Genomic DNA, 23,168 nt, shown 5'->3' with positions numbered 1-23,168 from the left:
AGATATGAAGGTTGCGTGTTCGATTCATGTTGGGTTTAATATCGAGAATCTGATAGCTCACCTAATCAGGACTTGCTTTCCTTCTTGGTTACAATGAGAAAGAAGGGCGGAGGAAGTCACTTTCGAACCCAGATTCGTGGAATCCCACGGTGCCGTCTGACCAGGGAATAGCAATATCTTTGTCAAAACACAAATGTCCTCACCAAACAACACGTAAACCAACTATATATGCAATAATCTATAAGAATACATGGATTTTTTTATAGGAGGCAGGGCGGAGGAAGTCACTTTCGAACCCAGATTCGCGGAATCCCACGGTGCCGTCTGACCAGGGAATAGCAATATCTTTGTCAAAACACAAATGTCCTCACCAAACAACACGTAAACCAGCTATATATGCAATAATCTATAAGAATACATGGATTTTTTTATAGGAGGCTGCAACAGAAAATAATTGGGCTCAGTCGTGGACATTTGTATAGGAACCTGAGCTGATATGGGACGGGCTTCCGACTCGAGTAGAAAATACCTTCGCCGCAAGGCCTGGACAATCGAGGAGGATTCTGCTTTAATGGACTATATTAACGCCCATGGTGAAGGTCAATGGCCATCTCTCCCGAAGCGAGCAGGTGATGAAATCCTTGTCCAATTGATTTTCTACTTCGTGATTTTGGGCTTCTAAATGAATTGTTGTGGGAGCATGAGAATTATTTCATTAGAAGAGACTTTAACAATCCAGGTTTGTCGTGCCATACATAATATTCACGTTGAATACAGCCAATGTTAAATTCAATGAACTATAGTGATTAGAGAAGCGACGTGTTCTACACATTCAGAAAAGGTGAGAGTTCCCCAAATAACTTAATCGTCAGAGTGTTCTATGACTATATATTTCAGGTGAAAAGTGAATCTACAGTAGTCACACATACATGATTGGTTGTTATACAAAGTGGGCGGTTGAATACATATGTACCCGGGATAAGGTGACTTTAATTAAAGGCAGCAAGTTAATTGCAGGTTTGGAGCGCTCTGGGAAGAGCTGCAGATTGCGCTGGGTGAATTATCTTCGTCCAGGCATCAAGCGTGGAAAAATTTCGCCCGAAGAAGAGGAGCTTATAATCAGCATGCATCGTCTACTTGGAAATCGGTAAGTGCAAAATCCTTGAATATATTTTCAGCGAGATTCTGATATATGAGAGCCACCATTGAATTTTGAATTTTGATGAGAGAGCCATAGCTTCATTTAAATTAGGGTTTCAATTTTATTTTTGATGCAAGTAATAAATGGTTTCAAACTACGATAAAGTCATCACAGCTTATCCAGATCAATTTAATAATTATTCTTTACCTCACAAGAGTTATAGGATTGATGAGCTCGTACGAAAATTTGTAATATAAGAGCTAATATATGCAATTTTTTCCTATTTATATTTAAATTTCTTTGAGAGATATGAGCTATGTGTTTAGTATGCTTATTTTCTTGAAGTTCTAGAAGGCTTTTATTTCAAGGATGTTTATGATATATTTATTTTAGGATTTATCAAAATTTTTATGTATGGGTATATTTAATAAATTTATTTAAAATACATAGACTTTCACGAGAAATTAAAAATTTGATGAAAATATTAATGTTTGAAAATTATATATATAGTAAGTTAGTGAGTGTAAAATTTGTCAAATATGTTAAAAATAAGATTGATTTTAAACATGATTGGAAATATAATATATATATTTTTAATGGTTTAAAATGATTTTTATTGGTTTAAAATTAATTTTAATACAATTTTCATTATATATATATTGGTGGATGAAAGCAAATCTATTAGGTAGTAAATAGTTAAATATTTAAAAAAGTTCTGTGAGCTATTTTATATATTTTTTTACTCAATAATAAAAATCGAGTTTTGTAGGTATATAACTTACTAAACTAATTCACTAGAAAAAATTACATCTCATATTATAATTGATTGATAATGCAATATGTAATGTCAATCTATTTGTCTCTAAGAAATGGAAGGCATCATTGATTTTAAAATGTCCCAATTTTAATTTGCACCATTCATTATGATTGAGATTACAAGGAACATGGAAATATACTATTTAAGAGAATCCTTTAGCTACTTTCTTAATTCTTTTCATAAGACTTTATAATTTTTTGTCCATTGAAGAGGGTCCCTTCACCGAATACTAAATAAGAATGAGAGAGTCTCCCGAAACAATGAGAGAAGTTACTTTTTTTCTTTGGCCATGTATTACTCCCTACTACCCACATGGAATTTTCCAGGTTGATGGAAGTTGTTTTTAACTAACCCAACGTCCATAGTCTCAATATAAAAGTAAGGTTACAAAATTTCTTCTTTCCAACTCATCAAGAGTTTTTTGCTGATATAATTTTTGTCTCAATGTGACCTATAGGTTAAGAGGTGTGCCCCTTGAAAGTCTAACAAACGAGGTAGGGCCATGTGGCACCTGCGTGGCCAATGGTTAAATGAGGCATCCTTTGATAGTGCTATGTGTCATCCAAAAATTGGTCACCTCGCCATTAGAAAAGGCCATTCCTTCATGTCATGTGTCACACTCACAGTGTGTCATTTCATTAGTCTTGCCACACCATTTGATCCACTTCCCCTGTAATCCACCCATGGAATCCAGATAGTCTTACCTTAAATTCATGGCATTTACCACTTTAGCCTAGGTCATAGGATGCACTGGGCTTGACCCCTTTAGCACAATTCATAAATTTCCTTTGATATCCAGATTTAGAGGATATTGAGGTGTACATGCATTTTGCATTCTAACAAATTTGCAGGACCCCTAGATTTTGACATCTCATAGATATATCTGCACATGGAACACCATTTGGGATTTTCTAGACTTATGCCAAGCCATCTTTCTCAGATCTCTCAATACTTCCATGAGCTAACATATTCAACTCTCACAAATTACTTTAGAGCATTGGGGCCCTTCCCATATCCTTTGAATGTGTTAAAAAATCTGCCTTGAACCTCATCTAACCCCTCAACATTTTCCCAATTGGCATGACCTCTCATATTACACAGGTCCAGAAATGTACTAAGACCTAGCTGACATTTGAGTGCCTTTACAAAGTACACATCTACAAATGAGCTGATTCACTCATATGCATGAATGTTTATCACTGCCCCCACGATAACTTCCTTTTATGAGTTGACTTCACAAATCATGTATTTCTATCCCACCATGATCCTTATGAGTAAATTCACCCTTCCACCTGTGATTCTCCCTTGCATTCTACTTCTAGGATGCTCTCACAACTCTCATATGCATATCCTAGCATACTCTTCATAGAAAGCACACATTCCATGTCTATATTCCTAGTTTAGTTGACTTCCCCCTTTCTTTATTCCCATCAACATCTTTTTCTTCCAAATCCTCATTTGCGTATTACATCTTAACCACACCAACATTCTCCATGATGATAGACATAGTATGGGGTTTTTCCTTCACTCAAGGAATCCATATTCCACCTCTGTACATGTTGTGAAAACCATTAGACTGAGTTTGAGAACTTGTGGCATATTTTTTTTTTCTGCGTAAATACTAGTTCTATTAAAAAAGAGAAAAATATGTACATGGAGGTCGAAACCTCAGAGGGGGCAGAGGCCAGCCCTCAGCCAGAGATTCTAAGACTTACATATCCTACTATCTACCCTTTCAGGATTAAAAGACTTCAAAACATGATTTGTTAGACCCTGACGCATAAAAAAATAATTATGTTCTGAGTCTAACATAGCATTACTATCGCCTATAATGGCTTTACTGATAAACATTCTGTCATACCTGCCATGGACAAAAAGAGGCAAAACAAAACTCGCCAAACCAAGAGTTGTTGCTGCAGATCAAGAACAGGTTGGCTCGCACCGATACCAAACGAGAACTGAGACCAGACCCATAACCAGAGACCTAAAACATAGACACATAGCATAAAGTCAAACAAAGCAAGGCAAGAGTGCCACCCGTCGGCAATGAACCAGCATCATTCGGCATGTTGCGGAGATTCGGGCGCATCGTTGTCCACTTGGCTGGATGAGGCAATCCAAGTGACGAATCCAGTGTCTTCATTCCCTTCGTTACCACATTCTGGAGGAATTACCAGGTTTAGGATGTTGCCTGCATGATGAACCGGTCCACAAGCAAGGACCTCGCGCTGAGTCGAATCTGCCGGATGCGGAGGCGCCTCAGGAACAGTGCTATCTTCCTGCATGTTGTCTTCATTAAACACGACCCCAGCCATCTCCCCCTGAAGGACACTGTCATCCTGAGATTGAGAGGTGGTGGTGTGGGCTGAGCTGCTGGGATTGTCCTCCTCCTCAGCAAGAATAACAGTGATACTGGTAGACAATACTAGCCTGTTGAGTCTGCTATGGAAGGTGAAGCGGGTTGTTTGAAAGGAATTGTGCGGGAGAGGCCCAGCATGGCCAGAGGGCAGAGAGGACGGGGAGGCCGAAGCAATGGGGATTACGTTCTGAGGAGCAGAGTGAGAGGCTCTGCCTCTATTACCAGTATTGCCTCCTCGGCGAGAGACTCCTCGATGGCGAGGCATCCTCGAATTGTCTGAACAACCAAGAAAGGGAAAATGGCAGAGCTGACGGGGGAGGGACTGAGCACAGAGGAACTAGGCAATACAGAAAACCCAGGCATGCTTCCAGACTACCTGAGCGAGACAGGGGTGCGGGAAGAAAATCGGGTGGAGGTGAAAAGAACCAAGAGCAATGGCATGAACCAAGCACCAGGCCATGAATAAAACCTTAAGCATAGACTCTCGAACCAGGCGCACATTAAAGACGATCTGTGCGACCATCATTCCATCCTGCATCCAATTAAATTTGCATGCCATTGAGATCTGCAGTCTTCGTCCGCAAGCCAGGTGCAGGGACAGCTGCCTGCAATGAGAGAGCCTTCATAAATGCATCGCATTAACACCCGCATCCGGGTGTGTGTCATCCTCCTGAAGGATATCATCCTTCATAATATTCTGGAACTCATAGAGTTGATCCTCAGAGGCTATGCTGGAGATTGAGCCTACAAAGAGATCTACCCCAATTTCCACTCCTATATTAGCATGAAAATCAGCAAGCTTATTTCCTTCCCGCTTAGTGTGTTTGAAGGAAATTGCTTGATGTTGAGAAAGCCATCTATCTATTAGCTCGAGCCTTTGAGCCATTCTCCAACTGTTACTGACCTTATGTATGGGGGAGCCCTGCATTAGTTTTGTGACCATGTTTATGATGATTTGCGAGTCCACTTATATCGTAAGTGGAAAAAAACTTTTGTCCTGAGCCAGGGTGAGACCTCGCCATAGTCCTTCCAATTCCACTGAGTTGTTGGAGTCCCAACCTTTTTAGCCAAGAAAGATGAGTTGAGGAGTGCCATAATGATCCCTGAAGACTCCCCCATAACCTGCTTTTCCCGGATTACCCTTTGAAGCTCCGTCGAAGTTGAGTTGGAACATGTTGCTAGGCGGCGGAGTCCATTTTGTTGGCCTTTGTTTATTCTTAGTAGGATTGTCTCTAAGAGTAGGCTGTTGATTTAAATGTATCTTCCAATTGTCCCAGACTGATTGTTCCTGTGGCAGTGAAGGAAAATCTTCTTGGGACCAGGCTTTAATAGATAATGACTCTTTAATGTTCTGATGTAATTTGGTCCATATATGCTCTATAGACATAGATTGATCCCTAAAAACTCTTCAGTTCTGATCCTTCTAGATGTTCCACATCAGTAGACCAGGAATAAGCTGCCATAGAGTGTTGAGGAGTTTGCTTTGATATGGCTCTTAACTCCAATTGCGAATAGTAGCTCTGATATCCCCTTGCACTCTGCCCTCTTTTTGGCATCGGAAGGTAACCTTTTCCCACAGCTTTCATCCTATTTGACAGGTTTGCATTAGATGTATAGCTGATTCCTCTTCTTGCTTACAGTTGAGACATATAGATGGGCCAGAGAAGCTTCTTTTTCTGAGATTATCCCATGTGAGAATTTTATTGTGACATAGGAGCCATAAAAAAGTAGACACCTTCGGCCAATTTGAGGAATGCCAGATTTTATCCCATAAAGTGTCTTTGATTATCCTTTCTTTGATGATTATCTTATATGCTTCCCTTGTGGTGAAAGTTCCTTTCTCTTCATATCCCCATCTGAGAATTTCTGATCCTTCTGAGATGAGGATTTGCCATTTTTGTAGTTCTAAGGAGAGAGAGAGCTGAGTTTGCTTAGAGCCATGCATCATAATTTGTTTGGCGTCAATCCATTTTTTGTATCCCTGTGTGGAAGAAGGGTCCCAGAACTGATTAACCTTTGCTAATTGATTTATACCTTGCTCTGGTAAGGGAAGGTTAGAGAGAGTGTCCTTTATCTTTGGGAGCTGCTGCCAGGAGTCTTCCCAGAATCTTGTTGTGTTACCACTCTTAACTTCCTAGAAACTATGCTGTTGTATTAGATCCCTATGTTGAATGACCAAATTCCAAATTACAAACCATGTGCTTACTTCTGACATTTGGATTCTTTCTTCAATAGGGCTATTGGTCGCATATTTTGCTGTCCAAAGGGAGGCCCAGGGGGTGTTAGGATTTGCAAGCCACCTCCACCATATTTGAGCTCCCATTGCCTTATTACTGTGCCCTGTATCTCTTAGTCCAATACCCCCAACCTTCTTCGGAAGACACACATTGTCCCATTTGACCAGAGCCCACTTTCGATTAGGGCCTGAACTGCCCCGTAAGAAGTTGCACTGGAGATTCTTTATCTCCTTGAGAACCCATTTAGGAGCTGCAAGAATAGAGAAAAGATACAAGGGCATGGAATGGAGAACAACTTTAATGAGAACAAGTCTGCTGGCCATGTTAAGAGCTCTATGAGTCCAGAGGAAAAGCCTTGCCTCTAGCTTTTCTAACAGGTCTTTCCAAGAGGAGTGCTTGAGGGCCGAGGCTATTAAGGGAGCTCCTAGGTATTTGGAGGGAAGGGAAGCAATGGTAAAACCAAGAATACGGGCTATGGCTCTTTGAGTGGGAGCTGGGGTGTTAAAGAAAAAGATTTGAGATTTGACACGATTGATAAGGGCTCCGGAAGCTTCAGAGAAGTTCGTTAGGAGGGCTTTGAGAAGGCGAGCTTCTTGGACCGAGGGATGACCAAAAAGCATGTTATCGTCCACGAATTGCTGGTGGGAATAGGTAGGAGAATTGCTGAAAGATAGGCCTTTGAGACGCTGGGAAAGCAGAGTGGATTTTAGACTCCTACCTAGTCCTTCTGCCATAATAACAAAAAGAAAAGGTGAAAGGGGATCTCCCTGCCTGATACCCCTGGAAGGATGAAACGTAGCCGATGGGATACCATTAAGAAGCACAAAAAAGAATGAGGAAGACAAAAGATTGGTAATCCATCCAACCCAGGAAGGGGCAAAGCCAAAGGTAGTAAGAATTTTTTGAATGTAAACCCAGCTGATACTATCAAAAGCTTTAGACAAATCTATTTTAAGCAACATACCTGGTTTTTTTGTTTGCTTCAAAGAGTGGATTATTTCATGAGTTAAAATAATACCATCCGTTATCTGCCGACCTTCTACATAACCAGATTGCTCGGGCGAGATAATGAGAGGGAGCAGCGGTTTCAGTCTGGTAGCTATCACTTTTGAGACAATCTTGTAGATTATGTTGCATAAAGCAATCAGTCTGTACTTGTCTGGAGTATTGGATTCCTCTACCTTGGGTATTAAAGCGATGAAGGTGGCATTCAGCCCTGGGTACATCCATCGTAAAGTATGAGATTCCTCAACAACTTGCCAGACCTCCACTTTGATAAGATCCCAAAAGTTATGAAAAAAGTTGGAGGTGAATCCATCCGGACCCGGCGCTTTCCCTGCTTTCAACTGATGTACAACGCTTTTGACTTCCTGCAGACTTGTGGGCTTAAGGAGGAGAAGATTATGCTCCTCTGTAATTAGTTTTGGAATGTTCCTTAGAACTTTGTTTATAGCAGGCATTCTATCTATGCTGGGTTCTTGATGAGCTTTCTTAAAGTATCTGAGAAACTCATCTTCAATGCCTTCATGCATCTCAATTCTGTCTCCCTGCTCATTTTGATGTGGGAAATGTAATTATTCATTATGCGCTGCACTGTGGTTTTATGAAAAAAATTTGTATTCTTTTCCCCATCCTTAAGCCATCTGATCCTCGATTTCTGCCTCCAAAGGGTTTCCTCCTGTTGTGCTCTATCTAGAATTTGGGATTCGATAGCTTGTTCCTGCTTTACGAGTTCCTCGGAGCGTCCTTCTATAATGATCCTTTGCTGGACATTCTTCATTTCTTGATTGAGTGCTGCCTGTGCTTTGAAAATATTGCCAAAAGTGGTATGATTCCAGTGTTTGATTTCTCCTTTGAGGTGCTTTAGTTTCTGCTGGAATATAGACATCTTGGTACCACTAGTGGGATTGAACTTGAGCCAAGTTGATCTAAAAAATTCATAGAAATCCGGATGAGTTAACCAGAAGGCCTCAAACCGGAAGGGACGCCTAATACTGTTTCCTGGACAGTTCCATTGGAGAGCTATAGGCCAGTGGTCTGAACATGATATTGGAAGGATGGAAGCAGTGAATTCCCCACCCAGGTGAGTTGCATTGTCTGATATTAGAAATCTATCGAGACGTGAAGCTATTTGTTGCAATCCCTCTCTTTTATTGTTCCAAGTGAACATGCCATTATTTGAAGCGAGATCTACCAGCCAGTTGTTTTGAATAAAGTCTTTTAGTAGATTCCCATCTCTATTCCTTCTGCTTCTCCCCCCCTGCTTTTCCTCCATTCTTGCTATCATGTTAAAATCACCTCCAGATATCCAAAGCAGATATAGCCTATTTGAGTTAAGCTCCGACAAGGTATCCAAAATTTCAGCTTTGTGTATGGTTTCCTGAGGGAAATATACATTAGTTATATGGCCATGGGTGTTGGTGCCAATTATATGAAATATTGCCTGGATGAAGTTCTTGTTTGCATGTATATTGTCGAGTTGAATTACTCGTGCATCCTAGAGAATTGCCAATCCTCCTGATGCCCCTTGAGCATCAACAACTGTTACTAGCCCTCCTGGCCAGGCTTTCGCTGCTATTTTTTCCAAAACTGTCGAATTACATTTTGTTTCTTGCAAAAAGAGTATATTTGGTTTTTCCTGCATAAGCATATTTTTTAATAGTCTGCCTTTCCTAGGGCTGTTGAACCCCCTAATGTTCCATGATATCAGCTTCATTGAGAAGGGTTGGGATTGACATTGAAGTACTTGGTCAGCTTGGCGTACCTACCTGACTCAACTAGCACTTCGCCTATCTTGATGGTTCTTTCGAGGGTTGTTTTTCTTCCTCGCTTCTTGTTGTCTTTGGTGATGAACTTTCCATCCCATTGACTTCCTATCTGGACTCCTAGAGAGTATTTCTTTTGTGCTCGATTGAGGACCTCCACCAGGTTGTCCACTTGCCGGTCTGGTATTTTGTCAAAGTTCCCTGTCTTGCATGCTTGCTCGAGTCCTAGAATATCCAGTTCACCAATGTCAATATTCTCAGGGTCTTCCTCCATGATCTGGGGTTCTTGAGAGTCTTCCTCTCTTTCCTTCAGCATCTTGGTACTGGGTTCAGGATTATCAACTTCCATTCCTTGAAAATGCCAGGCCTGAGTTTTGGTTTGGGATTGAAGGGTTGATTTATTGAATAAGATTTCCCCTGGTTGCTGTGTAGTTCCCTCCGGCTGCTCTTTGCTGGTTTCTTTGTCATTTTGAGGTCCATTATCAGAATCTTGCATATCATTACTGGCCAGAGCCGCAAAGCTGTTACTCGTTGAGGGTTTTGACATATTAACTTGATTGGTCTTGGGATTGGCTGTCGATTTCTTGTTCCCTCTTCTGCGGTTTACCACTTTGGTAAAACCGTCAGACGCCTGGTTGTCTGAGCTCATTTGAGGAGGGGGTTTCCTGTTCAGAGGACAATCTCTGTAGAGGTGTCCTAGGTCATGGCATTTCCTGCATCTAAACGGTACGTGCTCATAGTCTATTAGCTGAATCCATTCAACATCTTCATGGAAGAGACTTATCGTGTCTGGCAGGGCTTGCTTGAGGTCCATATAAACACAGATTCGAGCATAAGACGTGTATCTGCATAATTTTGTTTCCTCGACAACCTTGACAAATTTGCCTTGAGCATTTCCAATCTCCTGGAGGGAATTTTCTTCCCAATATTCCCAAGGAAGCGAGTACAGCCTTATCCAGACGGGAGCATAACTGAGGTCTTCCTTGTCTGGATTGAATCGTTCAACCCACCCTTTGAGATATAGACCTGCAGAATTGAAAAAATAAGGACCCCCATCCAGAATCCTATTGCGATCTTCCAAGCAGTTAAAAACGGCAGTAAAAAATCCCTTTGGACCTAGATGCAAAGTGATGTGTCCCTTTGGGTTCCATTTGGTATTTATCCAGCTCCTTAACGCTCTCTCAGTTGGCCATATTCCAATAAACTTGCCAATCAGCGCATGATCCCTCATAAATTGTATTCTGGCATTGATTCGGTGACTGGGAAATTCCACTTTTGGCCTGTGAGTGGCCACCGGTCTGCATGTGGAGGAACTTGCTTTATTTTTGTCTTTCTGATCTTGTTCATTGACCTATTGCCTGTTGTTGTTCGTATTGTCCTCATTCTGTCTGTCTTCTTTGTCAATGTCTTCGGTCTGCTGCTTTTGGCTATCCTTTTTTGGGGGAGGCGCATCGCCCTCCCCCTGAGGGGGCTGCATGTTCCTTCGCGCTTATGGCAGGACCACGAAAACCTCTGATCCACCCTGTTTCCGTCAGTACTGAGCTATGTCAGTCGATCCTGCCGTAGCAGGGGCTGCAGAAACCCTAGGACGGGTTGCAGAAACCCTAGTTCGCCTCTCTCCGTCTCTTCGCCATGTCCTTCTCTTAAATTAGTAAATAACCTACATTATATTTCTGAAATATATAATCCCAACCCTACAAGGAAACTAGAAGAGATTTTGTTCTAGTAGTGGCCTCAGAACTCGTGACATATTAAAAGAAGCACCTTGAGTCTATTGTTTTTAGTTACTTCAGCTTATACCTATGAATCTGTGTCCACTCCTCGTAGCCTAGCCACTCTGTTTACAATTCCACAATTTTTAAATGAATTAAAATTCATGTTGACTTTTACAAGAGGGTTAGCAAAAATAGTTGTAGTTAGCCAAATCAATCCCATGGTAAAGGAAATAAGCTTCAACTTCGTTGTTTCTTATGAATCATAAGCCCCATGAATACCATGAAACTTTAAATTCCTCAAGGCCATATAGCACGCCTCCCCATCCTCCCACCCCTAGTCATTATATTTAATTAAAAACTTATATATATATATATATATATATATATATATATAGATATAGATATATATATTAACTAATTATAATATAAATTTGTGGACTTATTTACATCGTAAGGCATTCCTCTAGGAAGAACTCCCCTCCCATGCCACTTTGTACCTTCCTATGCCGTTGATTTTGGTGTTAGACAATTAAGTTATTGTCTGCCATCAAATGATTATTATAGCCCTAGCCATCTCACGAGTAAAATGTTTTTTTTCAAGCTTCCATTTTTTAAAATCCTCCCTATTCATCTTCTACAATTGTATCCTATATAGCATGTGTTCAATTTAACGTGAAGTATAGTGACAAGGTCAATTCGTAGACCTATGTTTGACAATTTATCATTGGGTTTTCATTGCTTTCTTTTATAACATTGAATTGTAGGTTTTTTTTACATGCGTGGAATTCGAGTACAAGAAATCTACAATATCCCCAACCGATTGACTGATTGGACCAAATAATATTAATAATAATAGTAGCAATAAATCAATAAATAAGTGGCATTAGCCGATGATTTTGTTTTTTGCACCAGGTAATTTCCCACAATTTCTTATGAGTAACCTAGCTATTAAAGGAAGAGGATTAAGAGGAAGGCATGGAATTTGGTTATCTCTCTATCGATAGTTGAAAGCTCAAACGATTTTGCGAGTGAGGATTTTCAGGTGAGATCCCAAACCTATCTTTGGTGGGATTCGGTCTTAGCCTAGTCGACAATCCAAATTTGGTAGTCCCTCTGATTACCCAAGTTGGCCAAGTTTTTATTTTAATTTTGAATTTGGAAGGGGTTTCGTGGCTATTTTTTATGCGGAATTCAGAGTATGGGCTTGAAATTTTATCTGCAGATCCCTTAATAGTTTGTAGCCAAAATATTTGATCAAGTTGACTAAAAAGAAAGACATTTGCATTCTATTTGAATACATTGTGGTGTGGAAGGATTGCTATTCGTATGAGCCTATCTCCAGAGTGAGGATTTAAGGAGCATTCATAGTATTCCCCAAGAACTAGAAGGGAGATATAAATAGAAACAAGGTCAAGCACCTGTTGGTCAATCAACAAACTCCTCACAACATGCATATCAACCTCCCTGTTGATGCACACTCATTGCAAGACTGACGCAAATCAAATCACAGGCCCCTGCTTCTCGCGTCACTCTATTGGGTTGGCTCCCTTAGAACAGGGGAAGGCCAACAACTCCAGATTGCAGACCTGTATCATAGAGATCGAAGGAAGGACTGCCCATGCACAATCCTTGCAATACTCTTGGCGAAGGATGCACCTGCAGTGCTATCTCCCACTATGTTTTCACCAAGCCGCTGTCATTGCATTTATTGTAAGCCATGTTTATAGTTAAAAATCCATGGTATTGTTGACCCTTCAGTTTAGACATATCCCTGGTCAAATTTTGTAATGTTGGGCTCAAAGCTTAATAAAATTATAGCTCGTGGATTCCATGTAGTTCGTTTGATATTAATATCGGCATTTACTTATTTAGAATGGAGTTTAGGGTTATATTATATGTGAACATGATGTTGTGAGGGTCAAAATATTAGGTTTATTACATTGGAATTGTTATTTCTTATTAAGCACTAGAGGTTTTTATTTATTAAGCCTATTACAAAATCAATTTATGGCCTTCTACGTGTTGGAATATGTAATTCCTACTTGTCTCAGTTGTGTCTTTCTAACTAGAGGAGTTTGTTCCTAACTATGTTCCTAGATTTGTGCGTGGTTGAGATATTCTCTCAACCAACAGATTGTATGTCCAAGATAGTTTTCCTATCTTGACACAATAGCCCTGTATATATGTAATATGATATTTGATTAATGAAGGTGAAGATAGTTTGCGCTATTCATTTCTTATCATGGTATCAGAGCCCTAAGGGCCTGGCCCCTCCTGGGCTTGGCCCATCCTGGGCTGAGGAAATAAGATAATATATTTGTATTGTTTTAATATTTTGTTTGTCCAATGGATATCTGTTGTGAGAATCGATCATTTGTCCATAAAAGACCTGCGTTCAAAGTAATAAGGTTTGCTGATATATCCTCACATGTTGTGATTGCAATGAAAATTAGAATTGTAAAGAGGAAGTGATAAATGAAAGATTGGAGATCGATGTTTGTCACATTGATGAGGGCTTGCTGATAAATCCAAAAGGCATGGTGTGGCGTGGAGAGAGGTATATTTTTTCACGGATTCGATACCTGAAACCCCACTGCTGCAGTTGAATTGGCGGATCATGTAGGTCTGAGCTACTCTTCCATGAGAATTTTGTGATTTTAATATATGTCTTATTTCATTTTACTTCATCCTTTTAGTAGGCTTTAAACACCAGGGTTTGTTAACATCCTGTCACTGTGAACATATAGTGTTCTAATTTCCGGACGATTTCAGTAACCGAGCTTCCTTTCTTTGGTAATTTTATTGCCTGTATCATGTGAAGAGTGGTTTAATTTAAAGAAAAATGGCTGGATATGATTGGATAAATGGATATCTCAAGGCAATACTAGATGTTGGTGCCATATTTACAAAAGTTGAGACTCGACCTGCGCTTACGATTGGTGATGGCAGAGGAAAACATGCCTTCATCGGCCTCGAATTTACGGAGAGGAACGAAGCCTTTGACTTCAATGTTTCCCTTTCTGATCATGAGAAGTATATCAGGAGGGAGCAGGAGAAGGAGAAGGGCGAAGACAATAAGGATGGAAAATTTGAAATTCATGCTCCTAAGAACGAGACTATCTGTATAAATGTCAAGAATAAAGCATATGCAGGTACAGGCATGCTTTCAGCTGTAGGCTTAGCAGGGAGTGTCTCAAGCATGTGTAGATAAAAAGCATCTCTTGCCCCTCCCCCGGGGAGTGGGAGAATCAGGTCCCCTGTATCTCCCCCAGCTAATGATACAGTGATAGCCAAAATTGGCTCTGCGATGATTTCTAGCCCAATTCAAAACACTGGATCAAAGTTTTCAAGGGACACTTCAAGGCATAATGTTGATCCCTTATTAGATATTTCTCAGCTTGAGATGAACCTGCCTTTAAGCACTTCTTCTGGTTCAACAAAGACTGCTTCTTCTTCTGGCTGGGCAACATTCTTAAGAATCTGTTGCAGTTTTCTTCACTTTATGTAACCCCTCGAATCTTCTGTAGTGATCAGTTTCTAGTGGAGTTGACGCAGAATGGATTGGGCCAATGGTGCGCCATGAAGATTTGTTGTGAAGGCATGAGTTTGAGGCATTAAACATCGAGCTTGATAGAGGAAGAGCGTTTGATTCCCGGATCATCATGGGGTGTTAGCGAGTTGAACATCTTGCTAGATGTATTTTAACTCAATTCTTATGGAGGAGATCCAAGTTGTGTTGGATGACGGGGTGAATTCTAGGCCTGCTGCCAATGGGGATATGGCCATGGCCCTTTTCGAACCTTGGGAATGTGTGTTTGTTCTACCTTATGCATAGTGCTATGGAGGCCATCAGTTTGAAATGGGGGTTGGTTAGCTTGGTGATGAATGAGCCATAACACTTTCGCAGTTGGGTTCTAGTCTCTTTAATAATCTTTTGTGACGGTAAAATGTGCTATTTATAAATGTTTCGAAATTAGAAGCATTGAGCCTAGTGTTATCACTCTAAAATTTCCCTATATTTTTTATCTTGTGTCAAAGAAATATTAGAGGTAACCACAAACCTACTTTTGAGATTAGGATCTAGCCTTGCCAATGCTCAGAGAGGGTTCTCTCTTTATGATTTAACTTTGTTTAGTTAATGGATTATAGGCTAGTTATTGAACCTTTGATGGGGTTCTGATTTTGATTTGGTGGTGGAATTACTGACTTAGATGGATAGAGGGATTTCCTTTACCATTGGGCTATGGGGTCAAGTGTCAAGAAAATAGGACTGAATCAAGTTCTAAAGATAGTGTTTACAGGGCAACGTAGCTGAGTAAATTCAGATCTTTTGGGCTAGATGGTGAAGTGGTTTTTAATTGGGGTCAAGGAGCAATTAAGGTTTCCTCAAACTCGATTATGAGGGAAATGGTAGAGGTCAATCAAAACTAGGGAGCAATGAAGGATTCCCTACTCAGGATATAAAAGGAAAATATTAAAATGATTAACTGTTCAAGACAGTGTATACTTAAACAAATTATGTAATAGTATTCCAGTTACTTCACTGAATCTAGATAACATGCAAGTATGTGAAAAAATTAAGAAGATAACAATTTGACAAACAGAAAATACTTCACTGAAGTGGCCCAACACATGAATCCTGTAATGCAATGTCTTTATTACTCAGTCCAGTCTGCTGACTTGAAAAAATGGTACAATGAACCTACAATGAACCCTTAGGTTTAAGATCAATACAACTATAGAAATATCAAGCAATCCACCCTCTATACTTTGAATTATGAATTATTTATACAAAAACTTATTACAGAATATCCAAAACTATTTTGGGTCATTCTAGGATAGAGAAAGATATGTAACTGCTACAAGCTGACTCTATTTATTAGGCTTTGCTGTCACATTTTTCCCTGCCTTTTCTCCTTTGCAGTTTTTCTTCCACACTCACTATTCCTTTTACTTTTCCCTTTGACTGATAATCTTTCATCTGATACTCTTTAACCTAGCTAATCTGTTGCTTTTCTTTCACTGCTTTGTATCTACTATTTACCTTGCATCTTTACAATAGATCATTTATTTTTTCCCAAGTCTCTGTATCTAGTAATTTAATATTTGCCATTGTTCTGTAGACTTCATCTTCTTCTGTGTATTTCACAAAGGTGGGCTTGTTTACAAAAAGGTGTTTTACCTCATGTTGGAGGTAAAATAGGTTCTCAAAAGTATGGTACAAAACTTTTCCTGTAGGCATCCATTTCATAGAGGAATTATTGGCTTGATCTCTTACCACTTCTCTGATTTTCTTGTTATACTGTTCATGTGCCATTAATCTATCATTTATTACCAAGGGATTTGGCAGACCTTTCTACCTCAAAGCATCAAATTTAACCATGAACCTGCCTATAGCCAGTTCCATGGTTTGGCATTTTTCCTCAAGCTGCATCATTAAGTTCCTCTTGGTGAGTACTTTCTTCACCTCTAGTATAGTGCCAGTCCTATCAGCTATGTCCAGCTACTACAATTCATATTTATTCTTTGAGTTAATGAATTGGATTATTCTTGGGGCTTAATCTGGCATATCTCCAAGTTCAGCCTTCACACTTTGATTTTCTTCTGTAGCCTCTTTGACTAAATCATTTTTTTAAGAGATAACTTGTATAGATGACCAAATATCATTGACAGAGTCAATGATATTGGCCCATAGCTATTCTTTTGCTTGGGAAAGTGGCTCCTTCAATTTTAATTCCTTTTCCAAGTTTTTTATTCTCTTAGTTAACTTGTTTGACTTCTTTACTTCATTTTTATGCATAATCTGAGCCAGTTTCTTCTCATCCTCCAGACTTGTTATCTGTTCTTTGAGTTTATTTGTTTCATTGGTCTGAATGGACATGTCCTCCATGGATTTGACCAGTTTACCAGCTTCATCACTTGGATGAGTTGGTGTTGTTGTTGAACCTATTGCTAATGTAGTTGTTGTTGCGTTTGGAAGTGTTGTAGCTAGTGGGGTTGTGGGGGACAATGAAGCTGCCAAAGTTGAAGGAACTATTCTAGTAACTATAGGAATAGCAGTGGAAGTGGCTGTCACAAGGCTGGCCTATTTTAGCTGTATCAAACTATCCAATTCATTCTCCATTTCTTTCATTTGAGCATTTAGCTGAAGAATGAGACCCATAATTGCCTCCTGCTGGGTTTGGCTCCCTAGGACCTCCCTGGTTTGTGGATGTTTAGGAGTCAACCCAATTGTTTGTTCAAAGCAACAATATCCTCATTTTTCTTCTTTATTAGTTTTTATAATGCCTTGATGTCACTTGGATTATATCCAATCTCAATCACCAAGTCTTCTAGTGACTTAATTATGTTACCCTTGGCCACGAGGATGCCTTTTCTAACTTAAGTTGTGTTATGATGTTATCTAGTGAGATTTGAAGTTTGTGCACAGTCATTGCTTTATTAGTCATTATGGAGTAAATCATTTCACCTGCCTACTTATGGAATTCAATTTGGTTAATAGGGTGAACATCCCTAGCCAAAACTTCAAACTCTGTCTTTCTGTAGTCTGCTGATGATCTAGGCTGCTGGATTGTAGGTTGCATAAAGGTCATTTGCATCTTACTAGTCTTAATGTCAAAGGCTGACATTAATCTATTGTGATTGGCAGGTGTTTGCTTGAAGTACTGGGCATATGTTTAAGCTTTTAATGCCTCATTCCTCAACTTGATTTCCTTGTACTTCTCTTTTATATCTTTCTCTTTATCCACTGGTTTACTGGATGAAGAGACTTTAATGCTAAGCTGTTTTTCAATGATTTGAGTGTTTGAGGTGGAGGGCTGATGAGTTTCCTCTAAAGTTGTTGGACCTTTACTCTTTCCAACCATTGTGTTAGTATCACTCATTTCAACTATCTCAATGGTGTCTTCTTTCTTAGTTACAAGATTAAGCTTGGGTCTCTTCCTGTAACTAATTTCAAACCTATCATCTGTAGTGTCCATCCCAGAGATAGAACCTTCTTCCCTGGTTCTTTTCACATTTCTGTCCTCATTGGCTGGAGTCTGTAGAATAGGAGTAATACCCATCTGTTCCTGTAGGGTTGGAACCTACAGAAAGGAACTAGTATCAATCTGATTTTCCACATCTATTAAAGTATTCTCCACATCTATTAAACTATTATCCAACCATTCTGGATAGTTGGCATATATTTCAATGTCTGGCCTTGGCTCATGTATGAAAGGACTTAACTCGAATTTGAGCCTTAGCTTTTTTATGACTCCATTAGGGTCATACTGCCACATGAAACTGCTTTTGAAGTTCATTTGTTGTAAGATTTTCTCTGCCTCTTGTCCAGTTTCCCTATTATTACAAATAAAAGGGCCAAATTGGTTTTTGATCTTAAACTGAGTTTTCTTCCTAGATGACAAAAAATTAACCTCATTAGAGTTTATGATCTACATGAAATACTCTAATGCAAATATCCTCATGGGGAGGTATTTGGGCAGCTTGTAGGGAGTGAGTTGACATCCATATATCCTGATTTCTCTGTGGTCTTGGTATAGATATCGGCATCCCACTCTACTATTTTTAGCCAACTGTAAAACTCTCTTAATCTAATCATTGATCTTGGGTTGATAGCTACTGGTTAGCATGTTTACAACTAGATGAACAAATGAATCAATGAACTCTTTACAAGTAAAAATAGTGGATTATCTTTGGATCAATGGTATCGAAAAGATCACAGATCTTGGATGGCCCTTAGTGTCTAACTTTTGGATGCTAATTGGAAATTTGTCTGACTGAAAATATAGGAACATGTGAAACAATATTGATGAGTATTTGAATACTCTCTCATTTGGCAATCTGATAAATTGTTCATGGATTATGTATGCCAAGAACTGAGCAAAGTTGTAAATTGTAGCTGGAGGATTGGCTGGGAAAAAAATAGAAAGGAAAGCAAGTATAACCTGATCCACATGCTTATCAATGGTGCACCCTAGAATACAAGAGAGCATGGTTATAATTTGTCTGGCTCTCTCAGAAAATATGGTGGCAGCATATGAAGGACTATCTGTATGAGTATTAGACTCTTCTATGATGAAAGTTTGAAATATTTGGGCTTTCTTGGGAAGGTTTAGCTTTATGTAGAGTTCAAGTAAGGCTTCAATGGAAAGTGGGGTCTCTTTTGGGCCTCGCTGGATCTGTAACATTTTATTTATTGACTTTTTAGTAACAGTGAATAAGACCTGTTAGTCGGGGGAGACTATGGCTCTTTGACCGGGGACATAGCAAGCTTAGAAAAAGTGGATGATTTCTGGGAATAGATGTACCTACGGGAACAAGTATTTGAGCAAATCTGGTTCCCATAGGTGAATTTCATAGGGGAGTTTCAATAGGTGGCTAGGGGAAACCATGTCTTTAATTGGAAATTATTTGTTGGCGAATGGGAGGTGGTTAATATCTAGGTGAGGGGTTTGCAGGGATCTTACATCGAGAGTGCATTGGGAAGCCATAATTTGGTTTATTCAACTGAATTACTTTTTCTCTGGCTTTAGGAGTAAGGTCAGGAGGTCTAGAATAGTGGGGAGGGTAATTATAGTCTATAGAAAAGGCCTTTTGGATTCACAATAAGGTTTTCTTCATTCTAGCAAGGTTCTTTAATTAATTTAATTAATTAACTCTTTAATAATTACTATGCATAGCTTAAATTACAAGGTCATTCTGGTTGTTTCAAGAATACATGGAAATTGATGATTTGGTATGTAGACAGGGTTCTGTGGTAGCAGCAGAGGTTTTTGAGGCTTCAATTATCTATTTTCTGCTTCAATTTGGTGTCTGCAGCATCTTCTGGTTGCAAAAAGTGGTTAAAATGGTTGTGTAGAGGTTCAAGGTGTCAGAGTTGGTTAACAAATGTTTTCAGCGAAAATGAGTGAAAAGAGAAAAGGGGGATTTTTCAGCCTTTTAACCAACAAGGGTTACTTTTTGGTGCAAGATTTGATAAATGAAGAGTGGGCAGTTTTTGTTTACGCAGGGAGGCAGTTTTAGGCCATATCACACCGCTTTTGGGTGGAGGGCAATATTTTTCACGAGCACGTGATACAACCTGGTGTCGCCACATAGAAAAATAGTGTTCAGCCAAAACTGTGAATCTTACGTGCTTTTGGACTTTTAACTGTCGGATGATGAACTGCGCAATATGGATGTGTTCCATTAGATCTGGAGGTAGCAGATCGAAGGGCTATCGCATGACGAAGTTGCACGGACGGAGCTGGGGAGTGGGGTCGGGTTTTAATTACAATGAAATGTAATTAATTAAAAAGTAATCATGGGATTTTAATATAAGCAATTGGTTAATAAAGGGTGGGGACCATGGGTTATACGGTGAAGGTTTTAACTATACACCAAGGTTTGGTGAGTTAAAAGGGTGTTAGGGAATTATAACGCGGGGGACTTTAAATACATAAAGCAGGAATATAGGAAATAACTTAGGATAAAGGGGTTTAGTCGATTGTTAAGTGAAAAAGGGAAATTAATAAGGTGGGAATGTATTATTTTGTGATGGGAATGGGTTTTATACTAGAGAAAGGGGTTTTGGGAAGGGGGAATGATTTTTAAAGGGTAATGTCTAGGGAAATGTGTGAAACCAAGGGAAAACAGGTCAAAATGAAGGGAAAGGGTTTCTACAAGGGGAAATGAAGAGGGAGGGGTGCTTTGGAACAAAGAAAGGGACAACATTAGGGGATGAAAAGTAATGAAGGGATAATGAGGGGAAATTAATAAACTAAGTATGTGGGGGTCTAGTGAAATGAGGGGAAATTAGTAAATAAGCTTTAGTGAATGTCCTTTCACTTTGACAATTCCTCTTGCACATGAAACATAGGATTAAGCATGATGAAGGTGCTTTTGACTTAGCAACGTTGTGCACTTGCAAAACTTTTTCTTTCTACCCTTTATTTACCCTAGCATTTTCTCTTCATTCATTGGGTGCATTTGAGCTTGCTGACCCTTCATTTCATTTTCTTTTATAAGCAAACTATCTAATTCTAACCTTATAACTTCTAATGGGTCAGATTAAACTGATGAGCTCATTATTATTCTCTACCTAACAACTGATCTACCAAGATTAAACAGTTTGGCTACATCTTTATTCTCCATCTATCAATATGAAATTTAAAGCATGAATGAATCAAATTTAAACTACTTTGACCATCATGGATTGTGGCATTTTTGACAAGCTTCACACAATATTATTTTGCAAAGAAAAATAAAAAGGAGTGTCATTTGAATTTGCACACTTTCATGATCCATTCTTATCTATTTTTGGGGTTCATATTTTATACTTTTTTGATCTTTTTGTTTCTTTTAGTCCTTTGATTATTCTTTTAGTACTTACCCTCTTTACATTTTCTATTTTTTTTTAATATGCAAAAACATTATGCGGAAAGAAAAAGTATGTACAATATTACAAGACTAACCATAGCCAATTCAAAATTATGAATCCTATTATTATAGGACCCTAACACCTAGCTAACTCAATGCAATGCTTTTTTTGTTAGAATTAGCTAATCTAACAAATCATGTAGGTGAATCTAAGACAATTAAACCAGAAAAAGAAAGAAGAGACCAAAAGTGCAGCAAATATTGATTTTGTGCAACAACGACACTGAAAATTAGGTGATGATGGACAATTACGTTAAGTTTGTGTGTGATTTTAGGTAATATACTCACTAGCATGATGTATTATGAGTCACACATATTAATTGTAAACAAGTCTAGGATGTTTTGTAGTGTTATTTATAATGTATGTACCTGGTAATGCCAAAAGTTGGAGTTGTGTTATAAGCCTTGTAAGGCATGTGTATCCCCATACAGTTTGTGGTAATCTAAAAACCACTTTTAATTTGCAGTGTCAGTTTTTGGTAAGCCAGAAAACACATGTAAGAGTGAAGTGGGCCACAGATTCCTGTTGGCATGGTTTAGGGTTAGCCGAGAAAACCCTCGACCTGATTCAGTTGGGTCTTTGTTAAGCCTTAGTGGATGGAGTGCCCTAGTGGCAGGTTTGTTGCCCAGAGTGGGTGGAGTGCCCTAGTGGCAAGTTTGTAGCCCAGAGTGGTTGGAGTGCCCTAGTGGCAAGTTTTTGGCCCAGAGTGGCTGGAGTGCCTTCATGGCTGAGTTGAGACTTGGTGGTTGTGGTGAGCCTTGGTGGTTCTGTTGAGACTTGGTGGCTGAGTTGAGTTGTGGTCGCTGAGAGCCCTTGGTGGCATGGTTGAGGTTGATTTAATAAAATCTAGAGCATGGTTATGGGTAATACGATAAAACCCATGATGATATTGGCAGGGATTTATAGGTACAGGTACATGTATGCAGTTATAATGGTTGACAGAACCATGTATGCGAAGGGAATCCTAGTACACTAGCGGTTGTAGCGGTTAGCACCCATGCATTACGGTGGATTGTTGCTCCTTTATATGGAAATCAACATATTCTTTTGTTATGTTTGACCACAACTAGACTTTGTAGATTGATATTGAGACAAGTACTCATTAAGGGGGATTGTTGGAATATGCAATTCCTACTTGTCTCAGTTGTGTCTTTCTAACTAGAGGAGTTTGTTCCTAACTATGTTTCTAAATTTGTGTGTGGTTGAGATATTCTCTCAACCAACAGATTGTATGTCCAAGATAGTTTTCCTATCTTGAGACAATACTCCTGTATATATGTAATATCATATTTGATTAATGAAGGTGAAGATAGTTTGAACTATTAGTTTCTTATCAGTACGTCGTTGTGTTTGAAATGATAAGGCATAAAAATTTTAGGGAAATAGTAAATTGTCAAGCTTGGCATTGAACTGTAATGTATTATAGTTTTTACACATAAGTTGCCCCTTTTTATGTATTTTTAAATCCTTCTCTCATGTAGTGGGACGAAATTCTCGCTGGAATTGTGCTTTGAACCGTCAATTGGGCAACTTCAAATCCACCGAGAGGGTTTCTTAGGAGTTTTATAATGTTTCGTTGGTTATTCTACATGAAATTTTGTGTCCAGGGTGTATTCCATACGAATGGGGTTTGGGTTCGGTTAGTTTTCAGGTCGATTACCCTGGAGAATCACCCCCAATGGGGCTGAGCGAAATGGATGAAGAAGATAGCTAT

General features: G+C 39.2%; 1 protein-coding gene and 1 pseudogene across 1 annotated transcript in view; both read left to right on the top strand.

Moving 5' to 3' along the window:
* The first annotated feature begins 496 nt into the window (after nucleotides 1-496).
* The window catches only part of LOC149138597 (transcription factor MYB114-like), a 94,537-nt gene continuing 71,865 nt past the window's right edge, over nucleotides 497-23,168 (top strand). The window contains exons 1-2 of the mRNA XM_089450410.1: nucleotides 497-629; nucleotides 1,018-1,147. Coding sequence (XP_089306536.1) covers nucleotides 497-629; nucleotides 1,018-1,147 — 263 coding nt within the window. The remainder of the gene's footprint in view (nucleotides 630-1,017; nucleotides 1,148-23,168) is intronic.
* LOC149138599 (uncharacterized protein At1g03900 pseudogene) lies at nucleotides 13,877-14,542 on the top strand (annotated as a pseudogene).

This window comes from Pinus tabuliformis, chromosome X (assembly GCF_031772625.1).
Source record: "Pinus tabuliformis cultivar Carrire ecotype Pingquan chromosome X, CPIR1, whole genome shotgun sequence".
Taxonomy (NCBI): domain Eukaryota; kingdom Viridiplantae; phylum Streptophyta; class Pinopsida; order Pinales; family Pinaceae; genus Pinus; species Pinus tabuliformis.
This window is presented reverse-complemented; position numbering and strand designations above follow the sequence as displayed.